The sequence below is a fragment of the Myotis lucifugus genome, unplaced genomic scaffold (assembly GCF_000147115.1).
Source record: "Myotis lucifugus unplaced genomic scaffold, Myoluc2.0 scaffold_136, whole genome shotgun sequence".
Taxonomy (NCBI): Eukaryota; Metazoa; Chordata; class Mammalia; order Chiroptera; family Vespertilionidae; genus Myotis; species Myotis lucifugus.
The window spans coordinates 978,533-1,000,224 of NW_005871184.1; the positions used below are offsets into that span (position 1 = coordinate 978,533).

At 41.4% G+C, this 21,692-nt stretch overlaps 2 protein-coding genes across 5 annotated transcripts in view; both read right to left on the minus strand.

The window, feature by feature from the left end:
- Positions 1-2,809, minus strand: part of LOC102427867 (growth-regulated protein homolog gamma) — an 86,431-nt gene extending 83,622 nt beyond the window's left edge. The window contains exons 1-4 of one of the 3 annotated variants that reach the window (XM_014460614.2): positions 2,615-2,809; positions 2,332-2,497; positions 2,131-2,214; positions 623-1,266 (exon numbers count right to left, since the gene is read on the minus strand). In XM_014460614.2, coding sequence (XP_014316100.1) covers positions 1,251-1,266; positions 2,131-2,214; positions 2,332-2,497; positions 2,615-2,717 — 369 coding nt within the window. In that variant the 5' untranslated portion in view covers positions 2,718-2,809 and the 3' untranslated portion in view covers positions 623-1,250. Of the gene's footprint in view, positions 1-622; positions 1,267-2,130; positions 2,215-2,331; positions 2,498-2,614 lie in introns of those variants that run through there. The other 2 variants (XM_014460615.2, XM_014460613.2) reach the window with 2 other exon arrangements.
- Positions 2,810-18,096: 15,287 nt separating this feature from the next.
- LOC102428187 (platelet factor 4-like) lies at positions 18,097-19,169 on the minus strand. Of its 2 annotated transcripts, none has more exons than XM_014460603.2 (3): positions 18,905-19,169; positions 18,461-18,590; positions 18,097-18,330 (listed from the first exon to the last, which is right to left on the minus strand). In XM_014460603.2, exons 1-3 carry the CDS (start codon positions 19,005-19,007, stop codon positions 18,228-18,230), a joined length of 336 nt encoding a protein of 111 aa, XP_014316089.1. In that variant the 5' UTR covers positions 19,008-19,169; the 3' UTR covers positions 18,097-18,227. The 2 variants fall into 2 exon arrangements, with proteins under 2 accessions (XP_014316089.1, XP_006094441.1); XM_006094379.3 differs by having other exon boundaries at positions 18,461-18,587; positions 18,905-19,163.
- Between the last annotated feature and the right edge of the window lie 2,523 nt (positions 19,170-21,692).

Sequence of the window (21,692 nt, forward strand, 5' to 3'; positions counted from 1 at the left end):
CATTCAGCAAAAACAATGCAATGGGAGTTCTTGTTAAGAAAGCTATAAAAATGTAAATCTTTTTAAGGAGGTGGTAAACTTGAGTAGCTAGGTAGCAAGGAGCTCCTTATTAAAAAAAGAACAACATAGCAGTAGCCCTGCTCCATGTGAATCAGTGGGCTGAATGTCCTCGTGTGCACTGAAGGGTTGCTGGTTAGATCCCCAACCCACGTCCAGGCACATACCCAGATTGGGAGAACAGTCCCGGGACCCTGGTCCCTGGTCAGTCCTCCCCCGCCCCGGCTTCCTTTCTTTCTAAAACCAATAAAAACATATGACTCTTGCACTAAGAGGGGAAAGGTTGGTCCACAGTTGGGAAACCACATTCTTGGGTAGGTGAGAGCCAAGGGGAGTGACAGCTATCACTAGATGAAGTTAGCATAACCTATAGTTTGATTTATATGTGTAGCCAATTGAATACCCAAGGGAGGGTGGGGCGTTGAGAAACATTGATGTAAATTATCAGATTATCCAGTAAAGCTTTTTTTCCAGAAAATAAAACAAGAACCATTTATTTTGAAATATTTTATTTTATGTTCTTTTTTTTTTTTTTGCAAAACCATCAATAAATACTTAAATCTTTTTGTCTTAAGACACAAATATTGCATAATTGACACTAGCCAAGGCATTATGCCTTACAGGAAAGACATGAAATGTCCAAGGGATATTTAGTTTTTAAGCTTCAACATTAGAAATGTTGACCACATATTGTGAAATTGTTCCAATAAATAACAACTGACATTCTTTTAAATACTTACAAAAATAGATGCACACATACATTCCCCTACCCTTACTAATTATTGCTTGGATCCTCCATCCTCTATCATAGCAGCTGACATTGCTGTGGGCTCCTCAGAAATATTATTTTAATGACTAGAGAATATTTGCAAATATTTTACCTTCAAACTGAATAAGAATCAGAATCGTATGAAGTTGGGTTTGCCATAATATAAACAATAAAAATAACAGTACAATGCCCAAGTAGAGGCAATGATATCCTTAATGATTTCACATGTAAAATATTAACATAGAATATTTGAAAACAACCGATAAATAAATAAATAAGTAGAAGTCTCCTAAGAGATGCTCAAACATAATAAGTCCAATCAAGGTGACTTTGGGGGCTGATGATTCCTCTTTTTCCTCTTCAATTTCTGTAGGGCAGGGCCTGCTTCAGGTAGAGCCACCAATCTACTTCCTGCTTCGTCTGGTCAGTTGGAGCTGCCCCTATCATGAAAAAAAGGGTGTCCTTAGTAGCTGTTCAGGAAAGCCAGAGGCACAGCACTCTCCTCTTGCCCTCTAGATTCCAAAGTCTTCTGAATCTAGTTTTCCTGACCTGCAGGAAGTGCCTGCTTCTAGGCTGGTGGCTGAGAGCTCTAGGCGCTTGGATGCTCTTATTTAGGAATGCAGGGGTGGTGGTGTCCGGGTCCTTACCACCACCTCTGCATTCCTAAGTAAGGACTTATTCCTCAATAAGGTGAATTGTTGACTTCAAACAGCCAGAACCTCTTGGGTAGGTGAGTGCCAAGGGGAGTGACATGGGATCATCTGTCACACTGGGCCTCACTTGAGCTTCACAGCAACCCCAGGTAGTAGCTACTATTGTTTTACCGAGATTAGAGAAGCTAAAGTATTTTCCTTGAGGTATATGGCTAATAGCTGGTCAAACCCAGATTTGTACTCAATGCAGTGTCACTGCAAAGTCCCTGTTCATCACCACTAACTAAGATTTGGGGCCTGTGATGCAGAGAAACGAGGATTCTGATTTTCAGGCTTGACGCTCAGAAAGAATTGGGTGGGGGGAGGGCATTAACAGGTGGGAAGCTTTTTAGCATAACTGCCCAACACCAATGAGAATTCTAATGAAAGCTGCTTTCCCACCTTCATCTGAATGGGGGTGGAGAGGGAAATGGGGATGGAGGGCACTGGAAATGTCCTCCTGGACCAGAGCGCCTTCATTATCTGAATGGCAAATCTAATTGTGAACTAATGACTTTTCACTCCTTCAGCTACCCCCTGGGCTTCCCTGATTTAGTTTTCAGGAGGCAGAGGCCAATATCTGTCACAAATGACTCTAGTCACATAACTCACTTGTTTAACATCTTGTCCAATATTTTCTTAACCAGGGGGGATTCGGGGTTGAGACAAACTTTCTGTCCATTCTTGAGAGTGGCTCTGCAGACAGAAGGGAGAACACAAGTGAGACAGGAGGGCGGACGAGGGTCAGGGTGGGGCATCTGGGCGGTGGAGGTGACCAGGATGGTGGCAGCAGCTGAGCATGGTGGCACTTACATGACTTCTGTTCGGTCGCAGTGGGGACCTGGGGACGTCACCTTCACACTCTGGATGACCCTGGGGTGAATTCCCTTCATGGTCTCCAAGCACTGGCAGCGCAGTTCAGTGGCCACGTTCTCCTCTGCGAGGACCATAGGCGCCGCTGCGAGGACCATAGGCGCCGCTGCAGGGAGAACAGGCTCCGTTAGCGAGAGAACAGGCTCGGTTAGCGGCACCCTTCATCCCCTTTTTCCCCTTGGGCTCCCAGGGCTCGAGTCTCACCTGCAGCTTGCCGGCTCACCTGCAGCTTGCCGGCAGGCGGCGACCAGGAGCAGGAGCAGGAGCGCGGCCCGGAGGAACCCGGGAGCGCGGGGTGCAGCAGCGGCGGTGGCGGTGCGGGCCATGGGGCTGAGCTGGGAGGATCGGTGCTGCGGTGCCTGGAGTGTGAGAGCTGGCAGGAGAGCTGGTGGAGCGAGATCTGTGGCTCCCCGAGACCGGCGAATCCCTTTTATCCATGGTCGGGGAGGAAATTGCCTGGGGCGGGAAATTCCCGGACTTACTCGTGGTTCCCTGGTCGGGACCGAGGGTGTGGCCGGGCCCCTGAGGGGTGTCGGGGTGGAGGACCTGAGGGTTCGACCTCTCACCGACTAAGCGGACTGTACTCTTTCTGCCCAAATTCCCAAAGCGGGGATGAGTCGCTGCCATGCAGGAGCTGCTGTCTGAGAGGGGGGATCATGGGCGCCCAGTGACTCTAGTGCGCAGGGTGGAGAAGGGCTGGGGGAGGATCCATGAGATCCTCCAGGAAAGGTGACACATCTTTAGAGGGAAAGAGCTGTCTCTTTAGTTAACAGACCTGGGGGAATCAAGGAGGGGTGTGAGGGTAAATTTTACTTAGCTATCTATATGTACTATATTTATATGCACCCCATGTCTCTCTAGATTTCAGGTTTATATATAGTGCTCTCTGTTAAAAATACCCCAGTCATCTCGGATCCAGAGAGGAATGTTCTACCTGTCCCCTTGTTTTATAGTCTCAAAGCACACTTAGCATATCTTGGTTTTATTTTCTATTTGGTGATAAGAGGGATTTGTGTCAAAATTTACTCGTGTTAATTTCAATGACAATTGAAGGCTGTAATATGACCTCTTCTGTATCCTACTGAACCTCCTTATTCCCTCTTTAATGTTGCAGCTTCCAAAATTCCTGGGAGATCTCCTTTCCCACATGAGGGGTTCCGATTTGAACTATGACATACAAGACTGATGGTCACTCTGAAGCTTCCCAGGAGCTAGTGGGGCAGGCTCACCGCATCGCATCCCCTTCTCCGGTCTATCCTTGGACAAAATAGCACCTGAACACCAGGATGGGGGACCTGCTGCACCCTTACTCCCGTTGCATGGGGATGAAGCAGGGTTTCATTTACTACCAGAACTCAGTGTTGGTCCCCCTTTCTCTAGAAACAAACATTGACGCATCTGTTTTCTGACCAGGAATTTCAGTCTTTTAACCTGATGGGTTTACTATTTTCTCAAATAGTAAAACATTGATTCAACATGAGGTATAGAGGATGTAAGTGTAATTCTCCAGGTTGGATTCAGACCTCTTGGAGACATGGAGTAATGGGAGGAGGGGGAGGAGAAAGGAATGGCCACTGGCCCAGCAATGCATGTCCAGGGACAGGGGTCCAGGCAGCCCCGCTCCGTGGATATGAGTCTGTACCCCATAGCCAGACACTGGGTATGCAGTGAAGCCACCTGCATTTAGTTGCCACCTGTCACTTACAAGGTAAGTATTTCTTTGCCTTCCCCAGTGTAGTTAAGGGAAATGAGTCATTTGTGAGAGCCAGCATGGATTAAGTGCCTTATAAATGTTTGTTAAATAAATAAACTGGAAATAGCTCTTTTTTTCCCAGTTTGCCGAAACAGAAACGCAACCTGTGTGAATCCTAGAAAGAAAAAAAAATCGTGATGAAAGATTCACTCCTCAACTTTTCTTTTCACATTTAAACTTTTCTATATCAGGCATTCTAAAAGCAAGGCACATCTGAATTCTACTAGGAGATGCATTTATCTGGATTTTTTTTTTTTACTGCTCTATCATTGATTTCTATTGTAGTCCCACTTTCAATCATTTCATCTGTAAAATGGAGTTTGCATTGAAGACTCTCCATCTGCCCTGGCTGGTTTGGCTCAGTGGATTGAGCTTGAGCCTGTGGACTGAAGGGTCCCAGGTTCGATTCTGGTCAAGGGCACGTGTCCGGGTACAAGCTCCATCCCCAGTGTGGGGCGTGCAGGAGGCAGCCAATCAATGATTCTCTCTCATCATTGATGTTTCAATCTCTCTTGTCCCCTCCTTTCCTCTCTGAAATCAATAAAACATATTTTAAAAAAAGACTCTTCATCTTATTTATTGAAAGTGATTTACAAAATGCATGACTATTTAAAAAAAAACAAAACTCTAGTGTTTATCAATATGGTCCTGAGAGAAAAACCGGGAAATGAAAGAGACATAAAAATTTGTGTTAAGCAATAGGAAAGGAGAAACAATCTAAAGCTTATAAAATATATGATAGCTCGCCCTGGCCGGTTTGGCTAAATGGATAGAGCGTCAGCCTGCAGACTGAAAGGTCCCAGGTTAGATTCCAGTCAAGGGCATGTACCTTAGTTGCAGGCACATCCTCAGTGGCGGGGGGTGGGGGGGGAGGGCAGGAGGCAGCTTATCGATGTTTCTCTCTCATCAATGTTTCTAGCTCTCTATCCCTCTCCCTTCCTCTCTGTAAAAAATCAATAAAGTATATTTTAAAAAATATATATGATAGCTCATGAGTAATCAAGAATTTGTGTGGTTATTCCTCTTGTTATGGATCATTTTCTGGAATTTGATGGGAAACTGGCCCCAAAATACAAAAGCTACTCTTTAAAATTTAAAAGATGTGGGGTAGGTTTTTTTGGCTTGTTTTTTAGTTGCAAGTTTTATACTGACTCGTCTTATAAAGTTTGTAGAAGTCAGAAAGACATGAAGAGATTTTTTCCCCTCTAATCTCTCTTAACTTCTGTTTATGGAACAAATTTTAACAGGTCACTGAAAAAAAATTTTTTTTCAACCAACATATTAGCTGACAAATTACAAGAGCTTACAAGACTCTGCATGAATATGAAAGAAGCCACTTCCTTTATTTATTACCACAGACCATGGGCAAGTTACTTAACGTCTACACTCATCCCAAGGTACAGCACAAATATTTTGTGCTAAATTCCAGGTGGTGGTCTAACGGTTTTACAAATATTGATTCATTCAATATTCCAAACCTCCCTGGGAAGTAGATATTATTGTTTTCTTGATGGGGCTTTAAGGTTACAGATAAAGAACTGAGGCGCAGAGAGGTTAAGTAACTTTCCTAAGGTCACAGAATACTGAGCCTGGTTCTCAAACCCAGAGAGATGGCATTTAACCATTATGCTATGATGAAAACGCTCTGTGATATATGGGTAAGAACTTCCAGAGAGGAATGATTTTAAAAAATGTTATTCTGATCATAGTAATAGTTATCTTACCATGGAGCAATCTATGGAGAAATTTGGCAAATGTCCATCCATTAACTACATGATGAAGGTTAATATCATCAATGTGATGTCAGATGGAAATCATGTACCCACTAGTGTGATATGATAATGAGAAGGGTACATCACCTCTTTGGTATTTTTTCTAAAAGTTCATAAACCCAGTCTAACCATGAGAACAACATTCTTCAAAACTAAGTTGAGAAATATTAAATAGATGACTATATTCAAAACTGTCAAGGTCATGAATAATAGGAAAAGACTAAGATGCTATCACAGTTTAGAAGGAAGTATGGAGACATGATAACCACATCCTGAAGCAGAAAGAGGACAGTAAGTGGAAAAAAAATGGTAAAATCCAAATAAAGTTTGGAGTTTTGTTCATAGTAATGTGTGATTATTGTGTAAAATGTTCGCAATGGGCAACTAGGAGAAGGTTACATTGAAAGTACTATTTTTTCGACTTTTGTAAATTTAAAATTATTTTGAAATGAAAAGTTCACTTTGAAAAACATTTCCCTTTCTCAATCAATGTAGAATATCACCAAAATAAAATCAGTGGACATGCATGCTTTACATCATAGCTTCCTAGAAAGGGAATTGAATTTTTGTTGAGTTCACATTTGCTCAAACAATCCAAACTATCTGCTTCCCCCTTTTGGACACTTCATCATGTTTCATAGGCTTACGTAGTTTGTCTTCAGCATTAATCATGATGTCTAAATCTCTCATCTATTTCTTGTAACTGAAGAAAAACACAAAGTGTTTGCTGTAATGGTCTCCAGACCCAACCCTCAACTGAAGCAAATGAGGAGTACACAGGGAGTTCAAAATTTCAATTTATGAACGGAAGCTTCCAGAAAATCAAATTAAACCTGTTCATCATTTGTGTAGATTTGATTCCTGGGAATGGCTTCATCAGTTACTGGTTTTCAAAAATGAAATAGAAAAATTTTCTTCTCAGTTGTTGTTATTTTCTTCTTAACATGTCATTTGAATCCATAAGATCTCCATCAACCAAAATGTATAAATATTTATAAGCACAGGGATGGGTAATCTAGTGCTTACTCCCTTGCTTGAACAAGTGCTTCTGTAAGACAATGACTTTTGTGAGAGTTGATCGCCAAGTATTTATGCACAACCTTTGAATCCGTGCAATGGCTCTTAAAGAAATGGAAGAATCTTTAAAGTGGAAACTTTGGGGATTAAATTCTTTTTGCCCTGTAATCATTATGAATCAGAGTTTATATTTAGTACAATCCAGGATGATTACATCTTCTAGATCCACTGTTTTGCCCTGTCATTGCTGCAGCCACCAACTTCATGCATATGTAAACTTAAAGCTCCTCACCTCAACTGTACCAGGTATCTTTCTGTCCTAAAGTTTCTCTGTCACTACCATGGAAAAATCTCTTGCCAAACAAGGAACAGGAGGTAATCAGTAAACATTTCCCCTCCTTTCGTGTTTTAGGCAGATATTCAACCTGATTTCCCAGAGTGTCTCCAGTAGGACTAAACCCCAGTTGCCCACACCCTCTTTTCTACTTCACACTTTCCCAGTCTTCCAATCCCCATATTGGGGACATTTCCCCAAATAAATTTTCCTGCATGGCAGGCTGATGACTAGCTCTGCTTTTTTGAGGGCACTTAGGCCAAGACACTGCTGCATCCTGAGAATGAGCCACGATGACTGGCAGGAGGGGAATGGGCAGTGGAGCTCTGCTCTACCCCTAGAGCTTATTCGCACACAACTTCCAGTTCTATTTCCCTAAAATTACCCAATGACACTGGCTCCGTGGGAAGAAGAGTGAAGATTTCTGAACTTGACATTGAATTCTTGACTCAATCTACCCCTATAGGCCAAGGGCATGAGTGTGCACTGGGAACAGAGTCAAAGTTTCTATTCAAATCGCCCCAGAGATAGCATAACTGCCCCTACTTTCTCTTTCTTTAATAACACACCCTAGATTTACCTATAAGTACATGGGGTTCATTCCCCAGTTACTTCCCATAGAGGCCCACCCCACAACCCTGCTGATTGATTCAGAGATGGGCAAGTGACTTAAAGCTGGTCAAATGAGAAACAGTCCCTAGGGCAGGGGTGGGCAATCTTTTTGTGAGTGTGTGCCAAAACAAGCAAAATCTCTTACTCAAAATTCTTCTGCGTGCCAACCCTAATTTTTTGAGAACATGTTACGCCTACTTGATATCTCTTAAGGTGTACATATGTGAAGAACCTTGAAGAAATAATAAAATTCATTCGAGCAGCAAAAACACAGTATATGATTATGAAAAATACATTTATTTTTTAATATATACATGTACACTGATAGTCCGACAGAAAACTTTATGCCTCTGTTTGATATTATCAGTGGGACTTTTGCTGCTGCATCACTGATGACAGAGATTTTACATCAGGTTTATATTTCGTGACCTTCAGAGATATGCACGAGCTACTACTTTCATCCGTCAGGCTACTCCTATTATGAGACTTAACAAAATTCATCACTGAGAACAAAGATTCACAAGCGTATGTGGATGAAACCAAAACACTGGTCGGATCTAGGAAGGCAGGGAGAGTTAAGGCAGAGGCATAGAAATTGCTCTTCTCCTCTCTTGTCAATCCATGTCTATGGTCTTTAAGATAACTTGTTATGTAAAGTTATTTATTTATCTAAGGTGCACCTACACTGAATTTATCTGAAAAATAAAAAAGTCGCTATTAAGAAAAAAATTGTAAATGGAAGATTATAAGAGAGGGTTTCGGGTGCCAGCAAAAGTTACTGGCTTGCCATGTTTGGCACGCGTGCCAGGGGTTGCCCACCCCTGCCCTAGGGTTCTTTTTCTTAAAACAATGAAAAAGAGGTCGACAGTTATTCCTGGATTTTGGTAAACTGGTAAAATGGGGCCTAGAGTTAGCCATTCCTCAAGTAATGACACCCAGAGGAAAGTGCATGCCAGGGGGCTCTGACTTATTTATGGACTTTTCAATTATATAGACCAATAGATTTTCTTTCCTTTGTTTTTTAAAGATCGTTTAAACTAGATTTCTGTCTAGTTTAAATAGTTTTGCTTAACACCATTCATCTTTCAGACTTCTACTAGAAATAACTTTCCAACACAAGCTGCTCTATTTACTCTATTTTTAATCCATCTATCCATTCATCCCTTCAACAATTATTGCCACTTATAAGCTAAAACTAAGATTCTCACCTAGGCTACAAAGAGGGAAAAGACAAATCTTGCCACTACCCAATTCACAGTCTATGGGAGTAGGACAGAAAGATACGGGGTTGTCTGGAGGTTGATGATACTCAGGAATGTTCAGAACCTTATAGGCACCCAGGAAGGGGGGCGATGCACCTGATGCCCTTTCTAAGAAGGGTAGCAGCTATCAGAGAAAACTTTCTAGAGGAGGGTGTTACCTAAGGGAAGTGAGTCAGGGACACATTCCAGAAAAGAGGACCAAGTTACCAAAGGCATGAAAGCTGGAAGCAGTATGGTATTACCCAAGAACAAAAATAAATAGTTTATTATTTTTAAACCTGAAGTTTCACACCAAGGCAGGGAGTGCAGAGATAGAGCAGATGGGTAGGGATGGCCCAGTCACCAGAGGCTCCTGCTTGTCACTCACTCAGGAGCCTTTTCAAACATCAGCTCCATCAGAAAGCCCATAACTCCATCCCAGCAGTTTCCTTGGCCCTTGGATACCGATCACATTGTCGGGGAGCATTGGTTTACACACTCCCATGCTAGATCGTGCACTCTGCAAGGGAGGTAACAGATCCCATTTCTCTTTGCATTACCCATTGCCAATGTGTATCTGGCTCATACTAAGCATCCAGCAAGTGTTTGTTGAAAAAGTGCATGAACAAATCGTTTCCGGTCACACTGTTTTCTGCAAACAATGTGTCCTGAGGTCAGGACACCCTTGGAGGATTGCAACAACCTAAAATGTCCTTACTTTCTTTTGCCTGTTTTGACCACTCAGCAGGAATAAAACCTCTCGGCAGACACAGATGAGCCAGAGTTTGAATTGTGTGTAAGAGATGGAGAAGAGTAGTCTACCTGACGAAGCAAGAGAAATGAGCCTGAACCAAAGTTCCTAGGAGGTTCTGAGGCCAGTGTCTGTCAGCATGTCCAAAGAACACAAGAGAGCTGCAGATATATTCAAAGCCAGAGGCATGAGAGAGATGCTGAGGTCTAGAACAGAATTTGAGCAGTGTCAGGAATCACAAAAGGAAGGCTCTGGTTGACTGCCACAAATGGAGCTAGAGAATGTTTGGCCTTATGGACCATCTACCTCATGGAAGACTGGAGGGTCCAGCTAATGAAAGGTACAAGGTCTGGGCAGGAAGTGCAGGAATAATAGCTATTCATCCCATACCTTTTAAATTTTTATTTGTGTGTGTAAGGCGAAGTGATAGGTGTAGTAAAAGATGTAACTTGGATAAAGTCCAATTTCCGCCATAAAATTCTTCCTTTAGTCTGTCTACTTTTTTATATAATGCTAGATTATTTATTTTTCTGTTCTTGGTATGATAATCTGATGATATGATCAGCCTACAAATATTTAAAATCATTCACTTAACCCTGGGAACCATTTGGTATATTAGCTCTGTGCAATTTTTAAAAATGTTTATTGGTTTTAAAAATATTTTTATAAATGATTTTTCATCTCTATTTTTAAAAAAATTGTTTCCTAAACTTTCTGGAAGTGGTACTCACTAAACAAATAACATCGTGACCATATTGTGTACAAAAATAAGTTCAGGATTGCCAAAATTACAAAAGAGTAAGGAACTGAAGGAAATTTCTTAGAAATAATCTCATAAGAAATTCATTTTGGAGATGAAGACATCATTATGACATTACGATATTATGGAAACAAAATTTAGGAAGTTGAAATATAAACTGCCAAAGAAAATAGCATACATGGCATAAAGAAATAGATTTCAACTAGGAAAATTATGAATAACCATAAAAACTTGATATTGAGCTAATGTAAACAGCATTTTTCAATGTTCATTATTCCCCAATTTTTGGCCAGAAAAACATTTATTTTTATTTTTCCTTTCTAGGCTCTGTCCATATATTCAGGTAATCTTGGAGGCAGGGAATTTGAAATGATATTTATTTCAAAGAGGTGTTTCTGTAACTGTATAACTGAGCTCATCCATTGATTGACATTTCTAAAATAGTTGAGGACATTAAAGATACATGATATCCAATTAGGTATGGTATAAGTGGTGAATGGCTTGGTTGTGTATATTTTATATATGTGTTTGTTATACATCGAATGTGAATATCTATAATCAAATACATTTAATGAGCACATATGGCATATGAGTGTGACTGGAGGGGTACATGGACAGGTAAGGAAAATTCTTAGCAGATCCCCTAATAATTAGAGGTGTGACTCTAACTAAAAATCATGTAAGTCACTGATGGGACAAATGGCATGATGTGTTCTAATATCTATGAATAATTTGGCACAGTCTCTGAGCCTAACAAGGTCAGGAGTTGGGAATACAGTCTTTAACTAACTTTCTGTTGGCTAGATGCCATATCTAGCACTCTGCTAACTGCATTATTTCCTCCCATGTAGTTAATATTTGACATTTACTTAGCACCTACTTTGTGAGTAATTTCTTTCTGGAAATAGGGATAAAGAGAGGTTAATAAGTATGACCTCTACTCCCTGATCTAAAAGCGGGAAACAAACAATTACACATCAGTTTAATCATATTCTGTGGCAATATGTATATTGCTTTATTACTTATTTTCCAATAGAGCCTACCATTATCTCTAGAATTACTGCAGAACAGAAGACTTAATCTCTAAACACAGCTGGTAAGTGAGAGGTGATCCTTTCAAGCTGATCACTAGTTATCTGCTTGATGACCGCTCTGGTTTGAACTTTTACTACCTGTCACCACAAGGCAGCTGATAATAGCATGATCCCCATGCTGTGCCTGCTTCAGCAATGAAATAAATATTTGGCAATGTTAACATCCACAATTTATTTCTTTTCCTTGTTTTCTTAGTAGATAGACAATTAAGCCAGGCTCCAAATTGCCAGCGGTACTGTGTATCTTATAGATATGCTGGTTGATAAGCATTGTGGTTTTGTTATTTGACTTTCTTTTAGCTGTTACTATGAAGGGAAAATACAGCTTGTTTCTATCCTGTTAAACTTTTTTGGTTCTTAACTAGTTATCAGCACAAGCTTTGGGTTGTGGTTCCATGAGGAGCAGGCGTAGAAGGGAGGGGGAAGGTCTGGCTTGTTGTCTGTGTTCTTAATGGATTGCTTATTAGCTGAAGGATTGTGGTCACCGCTGTTTGTAAATATGTGTTCTGGGGATAAAACTCCCAAGAAATGGAAGAAAAGTAACTTGTACTTATTGGGTTTTAATTCTGAGTCAGACCCATATTGTGTATTCCTTTCCAGAGCCCCGTGAGGTGGACAGTACTGCCTTTGTTTGGCAGATGAGGAAAGCTAGGAGACTCAGGGTCACACAGAGTCAAAATGGAGATGTGACCCAAGACAATCTTATTAAATTCCATTGGGCTAAAACCAGAAATTACAGGGATAAGGAAAAGAGCTATTGGTGAAGAATAAATATAAAAACATGACTTAAATTTATTGAGTATGTTTGCTGTTTCCAAATGCTTCTAGAAAGCAATGTATTTTCAACCCTCAAATCAGTGTGCATGAGATCCCAAACTGGGATGTACAATGGCTGAAGCAGAGTGGGCAGTGAGTATAAATAAGAGCCCCCAACAGTTGGGTGGGGATTGTCTGGCCTGCAGGCCATATAAGGCCAGTGAAATCATTTGGTCTGGCTCTGCCAAGGCGTTAGGGGTGAGTTAATTAAGTGTTTGACCAAACATAGCAGGCTAATTTTTAAGTTGATAACTTTGTATGGCCTGTGAATGATGTTATAAATATCCAAATGGCCCTTGTCAGCAAATGGTTCCCCACCCCTGAAAAGGATGCAGATCTCAATAACCTAGACAATGTCCTACTTGCTGTTACATCTTCCCCTTAAGACAGTGGTTCTCAACCTTCTGGCTCTTTAAATATAGTTCCTCATGTTGTGACCCAACCATAAAATTATTTTCGTTGCTACTTCATAACTGTAATGTTGCTACTGTTATGAATCATAATGTAAATATCTGATATGCAGGATGGTCTTAGGCGACCCCTGTGAAAGGGTCATTCGACCACCAAAGGGGTCGCGACCCACAGGTTGAGAACCGCTGCCTTAAGAGCTGCTCCTCATGGCATCCTCAGAACTTCAACCCTAGGTCAGGCCAGAGGGTTGAGATTGAAAGTGGATTCCAGGCAAAGAGACTTAACTATCCTGCTGGTCCTGAGCATCCTGCACGTGCTGCCCTACATATCTTGGGAAGCACTAATTAGAGTGTGGAACCAACATAGCATGTTAAAACGTGACTCTTTAGTCAAAGAACTAGAGCAATGTTTTCAAACTATGAGTTATAATCCTTAGTGGGTTCTGAAATCACATTATAGGCCTGTGGCCACATGTTTTTTTCAAGAGGATAAAGTAGAACAGGAGAATATAGAAAATAAAATATCAGAACACATTATACAAAGCAAGAATAAGTATTGTATTGTGAACTTGTTTTGGGGTGTGTGTATGTAAATACAGATATACATACATATATACATACATAAACACAAAGTGACTACATATATAATATATACACAGTACTTATAAATGTATAAGTGGGTTCCACATTCTTTCTCTGGCCAGGGAAAAACTTATTCCATTATCCCAAACTGGGACAAGAAATGCTTTCTAACTAATGGCAATGCAATGAGGTCATTAACAATGAGGTTTCCTTTATGACTATTCACAATGGTATTTTATTGAAAATTAGCAGTTTGCCTGATAATCATATTGTCAAGGCCCAGGGCAGGCTGCCCCGAGATAGCCCACAATGGCATATTGATTAATTTGAACTAAAATCACCTGAGGGGCAGGAAGAACTCCCTGACTCTCCTGACTGCTCAAAAACAGGAAATAAATCTCTATACAGGTGTTCTCCCTGCTCCTGAAGGACTGAGAGGCAACCTTATCACAAAAGGTATAAAATCCAGGGTTGAAAAAACGTGTTTAAACAAACCTTATAACGCCCAACTTTTGTGCAGGTTCCTCATCGATGAATCCCCAAACTTGCTTAGATTCCTTTCTAATGAGCACTTTATTTGTCTTGTTGATTTTCTCAAAAATTTCTTGTTTCTTTGTCTAAAAAGTATAAATAGGTCCTAGTTCAATCATTTCCTTGAGCCTCATTTTATGATGTCAGCACCAAGTTGTGAATCTCCTGTGCACATATTAAATTGTTTTTTCTTCTGTTGATCTAGTCTTGTGTCCTAGTTCAATCATTTCCTTGAGCCTCATTTTATGATGTCAGCACCAAGTTGTGAATCTCCTGTGCACATATTAAATTGTTTTTTCTTCTGTTGATCTAGTCTTGTGTCAATTTTCTTATTTTATAACTAGTCCAGTCATAAGAACTAAAGAAGCATAGAGTGTGGGAAATTCTCTCCCATTCTGCAACAATAGTAAATGACTAATTTTTTTTTAAAAAAGAACATTTTGAGTAGTGAAATTAGTTTTTTTTCAAGTTTTCTCCCTATTTCCTCTGCATTTTCTGTTATCTATAATAAGCATGCATGCATTGTCTTTTATAATGAGAGAAAAATGTATATATCTTTAAAACCAACTAAACCTCAATGCTCTATGCATGGAAGAGGAAACTTTTTTTTTTTTTTTTTTTTTATCACAAAGACCTTAGAAGGGGTGGTTGGGGGAAGAACCAAAAAGTAGAAAATGTGGAACAACTTCCAAGAGCAAAATAATCTCTGGTGGTTTTGGTTTTTGATAGGGTTCTTGACTGTGCAGTAAGTGCCTAGTTTGTGAACATTTACTACTGACTGAAGTGCTTCAAGCCAGTAAAAATAAATAAAATAAAATAAAATAAAATAAAATAAAATAAAATAAAATATTTAAGTATATTCAACCTTTATCACTCCATAAATGTTTAAAACATCAGACAGCTACAGTAAACTGCACCTGACTTGGCCATTTCTCAACAGGAAAGAGCTCTCTGGATACCATTGCTGATAAAGGCGGCAGCTTAAAAGTGTTCTTTAGTCAAGGTAATTCTGAAGGGAGTATTTACAAACCACCAGCATTGGTTGACATTGAAAAATTTGTTTTGATCCTTTGGCCCTTTGAGTCACACCTACTCATTATTGATTTCAACTAAGTGTGCAGTAAAAGGAAACTAAGCAAAAAATATTGTACCTCTCAATGCTTTCTCTCTCTCAAAATTTATTTGGTTTGAGGAAATTTTATTGCCATTGCAAACATTTTTGCTACTTATCACCAAGAATAACTCTTTTAAATGACTTATTCAGCACTCCAAAATGACTGAAATGGTGCAGTGAGAGAAATATTGAGAGCAATCATAATAATTAAGAGTTACCAATTGTTGCCCGGCCGGTGTGGCTCAATGGTTAAGCATTGACCCATGCACCAAGAGATTACCGGTTCCCAGTCAGGGCACATGCCCAGAGTTGCAGGCTCAATCCCCGGTAGGGGGCATGCAGGAGGCAGCCCAATTAATGATCCCTCTTCCTCTCCCTTCCTCTCTGAAATCAATAAAAATATACTTAAAAAAAAAGAGTTGCTAATTTTTAAGCACAGATTATGTATGAGGAACTAGGTCACGTGTTCTGCATACATCATCTATTTAGTCCTTACTATAACCTATGAAGAGACACTCATAATTTTCCCATTTTACAGATGAGGAAACTAAGACACAGAGCGGAAGTGAGTGGGGCACAGACTTGGGTGGCATGCTCAGGACTTCAGACCTTGAAAGTGTTATGCAGGGAAGTGTCTGGTTTTGAGAAGATAATTCCGTTGACTATGCGTACGTTGGGCTGAAGGTGAAGAACACAAATGGGTGAAAACTAGTTGGGAGACCATCATTCACTCTCCCCGCAGACACTCCAGCTCTGCGAAACAACAACATGCTGAGGACTCACTGATCTTGTGTCTTTCTACTTACTGTCATCTTGTGGCAGTCCCATTCTTCCTTTTGCCTCTCTGGCAAATTCCTACTCCATCTTCCGGAGCTGGTTTGAGGAACAGTTCCTCTATGAATAATTAGGTAACACGCGATAGGCCTGTGTGAATGGCAGCATAGTGTGGAAGCAAGAGCAGGGAGTTGGTAGTCAGACTGATCTGTTCAGCCTCTAACAAACCATGGCCTTAATCTTTCTGAGGTGATCTTGTCTCCATAATTTGAATAATATTACCTAACAGGCAAAGTGGGTGTGAAAATCTGGAAGATAGAGACTGTGGTAGTTCATAAGTCTTTATAGTGTTTATTTAAGTAGTTTGTTAAAGCCTCTCCTGCTCCTCCACCCTCTGCCCTCCAAGGAAATTGAACTGTTTTTCTTAACAGTTGGATTCCTTCCTCTACCACACGAGGTTGAAATGACATTAGCTCCGGAGTGAAGGTCTGCAGTTTTCTCCTGCCTCAACTAGATTCTGCCTTCTTGCCCATTATGGTAGGCTGAATAATGACCCCTCCTCCTGATATTTCTGTACTGTAATCCCTGGAAGCTGTGGAAATATTACCTTATATGGGGAAAAAAAGACTTCTCAGATGTGTTAAGGATCATGTAATAGGAATATCATCCTGGATTAATCACCAGGGTGCTTTTAAAAGGCAGGCAGCGTATGAGAAGTAGAGGGTCAAAGTGACAACAGAATTCGAGGTTGAAGTGATATAGTCTGAAGATGGAGGAAGGGGCCACAAACCGAGGACTGCAGGTCCCCTCTAGAAGCTGGGAAAGATGAGGAAATGGATTTTCCCCTAGAGCTTCCAGAAGGAATGCAACTCTGAGGACACTGAGTTTATCTCACAAAACCCAATCTGGACTTGTGACTTCCAGAACTGTAAGATAATAAATCTGTGTTGCTTAAGACATTGAGTTTGTGGTAATTAATTATAGTAGCAATAGGAAACTAACATATCAATCTTTCAACACCTTCCTCTCTCCACAAAGTATAGTAGTGTCTTCCTAAAGCATTAATGAAAATACAACCTTGCATCTCTCCAGGTTCCCATAGCTGTTTAACATATCATCATAATATTTCCAATGTGGTAAACTGAAAATAAGGTTTCACTGAACCTGAGAATACTGAGGGAAAATATCTATGCAAGACATTCGCATGCTCAGAGCAACACTCATGGTATACAAATGGAATGTAATAGGAACCAATTCTGTAGGTTCGCCAAATGCAGGATTCATTACAGGCAGTAATGTGGGTATGAGAACTGTTCTTAACATTTCATTTTTGTGAAATGTCAGCATTATCAAAGGACCAATAAAGAGTTAAATGTTTTAATATAATTCTCTGGAAAATATAGATACAATTAGTTAAATAATAGAGGTTCTGGTTTTATTTTTATTAATTTCTAATACTGAGGTAGAGTACAAATCCTAAGGGGATAAAAGCAGAGTCTGATTTATTTAATTTTTTTTACAAAGCATCCCAGTAAGGTTTGAGTGCTATTAATATTTATTGACAAAACTAATTATAGTATTAATACTAAAATAAGTAGCTATTAAGTAATGCAATCATGTAAATATGCAAATATATCTCAGCCAACATATAGCACCAAACAAAACCAGTGTTTTTAAAACAAGCCTTTCTTCAAAATATATTTTTGCTTAAAGTTTTGGAGATTTTATCTTATATACAACTAGAGGTCCAGTACACAAAATTCGTGCACGGGGGGTGGGGGAGGGTGTCTCCTCAGCCCAGCCTGCACCCTCTCAGACATCCCTCTCACAATCCTGGACTGCTGCCTCCTGATCGCTCACCTGCCTGCCTGCCTGGTCGCCCCTAACTGCCCCCCCTCCCGCCAGCCTGGTCACTCCTAACTGCCCTCCCTGCCAGCCTGGTCACCCCCAATTGCACCCCCACCCCCACTGGCCTGGTCACCTCTTAATGCCCCCCAGCCGGCCTGGTTGCCCCATGCAGCCTGCTTGTTCAGTCGCTTGGTCATCCCTCACTAACACCCCCTGCCCGCCTGGTCGTAGGCAGCCATCTTGTGAGGGCCAATTTGCATATTACCTCTTTATTATATAGGATTATGATGCGTTGCTCCATTAAGAAATAGCACAACTTGATTGATTTTATTTGTTTAGAATTTGAAGGATGATAAAACATAGATTTTCCATAGTTATATTGAAAATGAAAAAGCAAAGCAAAACATCATACAGTAAATGTGCAGATTTAGTCAGTTGGTGGTTTACTTTTCATAAGTTTCTTGATTATTTTCTTATAAATGGGGGCATTAGGGTCCAGGCAAATTTTCTTTCCATTCTTCAATGTGGCTCTGCCAGGGAAAAGAGAAGAGGTGAGCCCCTTGGTCTCTGGGTTTGAACACAGGTGGATCGGGGTGTGGGGGGGGCATAGGCAAAGGTGGAGGAGGCAGAGGGTGGGCACAAGCAAGTGAGAGGACTCACATCATTTGGGAGGTGGGGCAGTGGAGTCCAGCCCGGATCACCTCCAAGCTGGCGATGTGCTTGGGATGGACTCGGGCGCTGGTCTTCACACACATGCATTGCAGGTCCCCATCTCCTTCTTCAGCGTCTGCTGGGGAAAACAGGAATTGGGGGGAAGGGGAACATGAGGGAGGGAGGGAGTGGTGACTCCTTAGGGATCTTTCTCTCTGCATTCAGCCTTCATTTCCCCACCCAGAAACCATACCTCCCGCAGTAAGAAGTAGTAGTGCCTAGATGTGAAGCGCACGGGACAGCTCTTGGCCCAGTGCCCACACACACCTAACTCTGATCAGTAAAGCATGGAGGATATCGCTGTGTTTACAGACCTGGCCCAGCCCGGGGTTCCCCCGCCTCTCTCCTCTCTCCGGCCCTTCCCAGCCCTTCCCTCCTCGCTTCTGTTCTCACCGCTGACTTGGGCGACCACAGCCGGCAGGAGCAGCAGCCCTAGGAGCAGCAGCCCGGAGCTGGGCCGGGGGCGGGAGGCGCGGGAGCCCCCTCTCAGGCTCATGTCGTGGAGGTGCCAAGAGGAGAGCAGAGTACCAGGGCAATCCAGGCCGGCGCTCTGCAGACCAGTGGTTCCCAGACTCTCCAGCCCCGTTTTATCCCCACTGCCTCTCCAGTCCGGAAGCCTGGGGTGGAGGGTGAGGAGCTGTGGTGCAGAAGCCAGAAGAGTTGGGCTCTGGCCAGCCAAGATTGGGGGAGGGGGACAGGCGGGGAGCAGGGAGAAGAAGAAGAAGTAAAAAAAGCCCAGGTCAGCTGTCTGTCAGCTGCAAGCTGTAGCAGGATCCACACCCCAAACCGGTTTCATGTGCATGCACATTTGTGGAATTAGAAACAGTGCTCGAACCTTATACAATACATGTTCTTTGTTATGTGTAACAGTAGAGTTCCCTGCAGTCACCAGGTTGCAATTTATGCAGCATGTACCCTCCCGGACTGAGGGAGTTTCTCTCCCCTCCCAACGTCCAGCTGCCTTATCAAGAACTGCTCTTCGCTCCTGCCTTTCTTGTTGATTACCACTAAGTTGAGTTGAGTGTGCTCAAGGTGTGTAGTCTGTCATTGTTTTCTGCGACTCAAAGGTTGAATTCGGTCTCTGGGCAATGACTCAGGCCTGAATGTCACCTGAGACTCACCAGCTCTACCAACCCATCATCCAATTTACTCTAGGAAGCAAGGCCTACATCCTAATCGATCCTCTTACTCTGAGAAAAATTGTGAAAGTAATATCTGAATGCGCACTTTCTGTAAAACATGGTGCCTGCGTGTTTCTCCATTCTGCTCAGCCAAGAAGAGAGGTCAAGGAGAATTTCCAGGCCACATCTCCCAGTGCCTGCTGTGACCCGGATGTCAGGGTGAGATGGGCTGTGCTGTTGGCAGGATCAGCGATGCTCTCGGGACACTGAGCATCTGGGAGTTGTGTGGGAAGACATGGAGGACAGGATGGAGGGCATGCACCAGAATCCTGCATAGGAAAGGTCGGGAGATTAACAGAGACCATCTTCCCTTCCCTGAAAAAGAATGCCTTTGGCTTTTGATCAGAGCAAAGTCCCCCCTCACCACACAGGAGGAGGCTCTCTGTCACACTGATTCAGTGCTGCAGGGCATCGGGAGCCACGGCATGGAGCTAGCTGACAGCTTCATGCTGAGCAGGACCGGACTTCTGCAGGGATATGCAATTTAATTCCTGGGCCTACAATGTCCTTTCTCTTACTCCCCACCACCTGCTCTTTCAGCTGGCTAAGTCCTATTCATATTTCTGTGTCAGCTTAAATAGCACTTCCTCAGAGGGCCTTCCCTGACAGCTGTGGTTGATTGTGTTCCCTGTGGTTGTATCTTGCAGCACCCTCTGTTTTTCCTATTTCTCAGAGATCATACAAACACGCACACATGTTATACAGAGATATGCATGTGCCTGTGTGTTTAAAATGATTTCTTTTCCTAAATGAGAAGCTCTATGAGAGATCATAATGTTTGTCACTCTCACACTACAGGGGCTCAGTATAAAATTACTACATTTAGTAAAGATAATAAACGTTGAAACTAGTGACATTGAGGCTTTGACTTGATCATGTATCTGTTTCTTCATGCAACAGGGGCATACCTCTTCATTAGTAAGAGCCTCATGTGGTTGTGATTATTTGTCAACTTGTCTGCCTCTCCCACCAGACAGTGATCTCTTCAAGGGGAATTCTCTGTGAATTACACGTTTTTTAATATCCTGCATCCAACACTATGGCAGACACAGACTATGTTTATGGGTCTGAAACTTGAAATCCCAAGTCGGGTTAGTGGCAAAGGAAATGAATAGGAGAGGTGGTTTTGGAGATGGATGGCAACATGATGAATTTGTACAAACTTGCCCCTCAGATTTCAACAATAAAGACTTTTAAAAAGAAAAAAGAAAAGATTTCAATATTTGAAGTGTAAAGGAATCCAGAGAGTAGTAAGTGACAATTAAACCAGTCCTTCTGCATCTAACTGAATAATTCTATATGTGTACACACAAAAATAAAAGACACCTGCATCTCAGGAGTTATTAGCATAGTATAAAAACTGTGGCATGTCTCAGGAGCTGGTCCTGTTGGCGTTCACTAGGAAATGACTCCAAAATTAATGAGATGCTGAGCTATTTTCAATTATAAGCAAAAAAAACCTGACAATGACTACTATCCTCATTTACTTCTTTATTACATGTTTATTTTTGTATATTTTGAGTAGACTATTAAATGCATTTATTTTATACACAAAGCATTTTAAGGCATTGAACTTATAATGGTGAGGAGAGTATAAGAGGAAACCTAAATAATGTCAAATTTGTAAACTAAATGCTTAATACATGAATGTTCCCCAAATTCCATGCACAACTTGGGGGAGGTGATCTTACTTATTCTCCTATACTTATTGTAGTATATGCAGCATGCTATTTATGTATCAAGTCCTATTTTGTGTGCCAATAACTCTGTGATATATAATGTAACCTCTTCATTAGAAAGAGAAGAATCAAGGAAAGTGGTGTGGTATGGTGGTTAAGAGCATATTTTCAAATCCTCACTCTGTCACCTACTTAGTTATCTGATCTTGTGGCAAATTTCCTAATCTCTTTGAACTTCACTTTTCTTCTCTGAAATATTGGGGGTGCTAATGGTAATAATAGCAAATAATCACTAACATTTACATATGGGTTATTGTGTGA

Coding starts and splice junctions, on each gene's coding strand:
- LOC102428187 (XM_014460603.2), bottom strand. CDS start 19,007: ATGAGCCTGAGAGGGGGCTCCCGCGCCTCCCGCCCCCGGCCCAGCTCC. Junction 18,591..18,904: donor TGTGGTCGCCCAAGTCAGCG/GTGAGAACAGAA, acceptor TGTTTTCCCCAG/CAGACGCTGAAGAAGGAGAT. Junction 18,331..18,460: donor TGCCCCACCTCCCAAATGAT/GTGAGTCCTCTC, acceptor TTTCCCTGGCAG/AGCCACATTGAAGAATGGAA.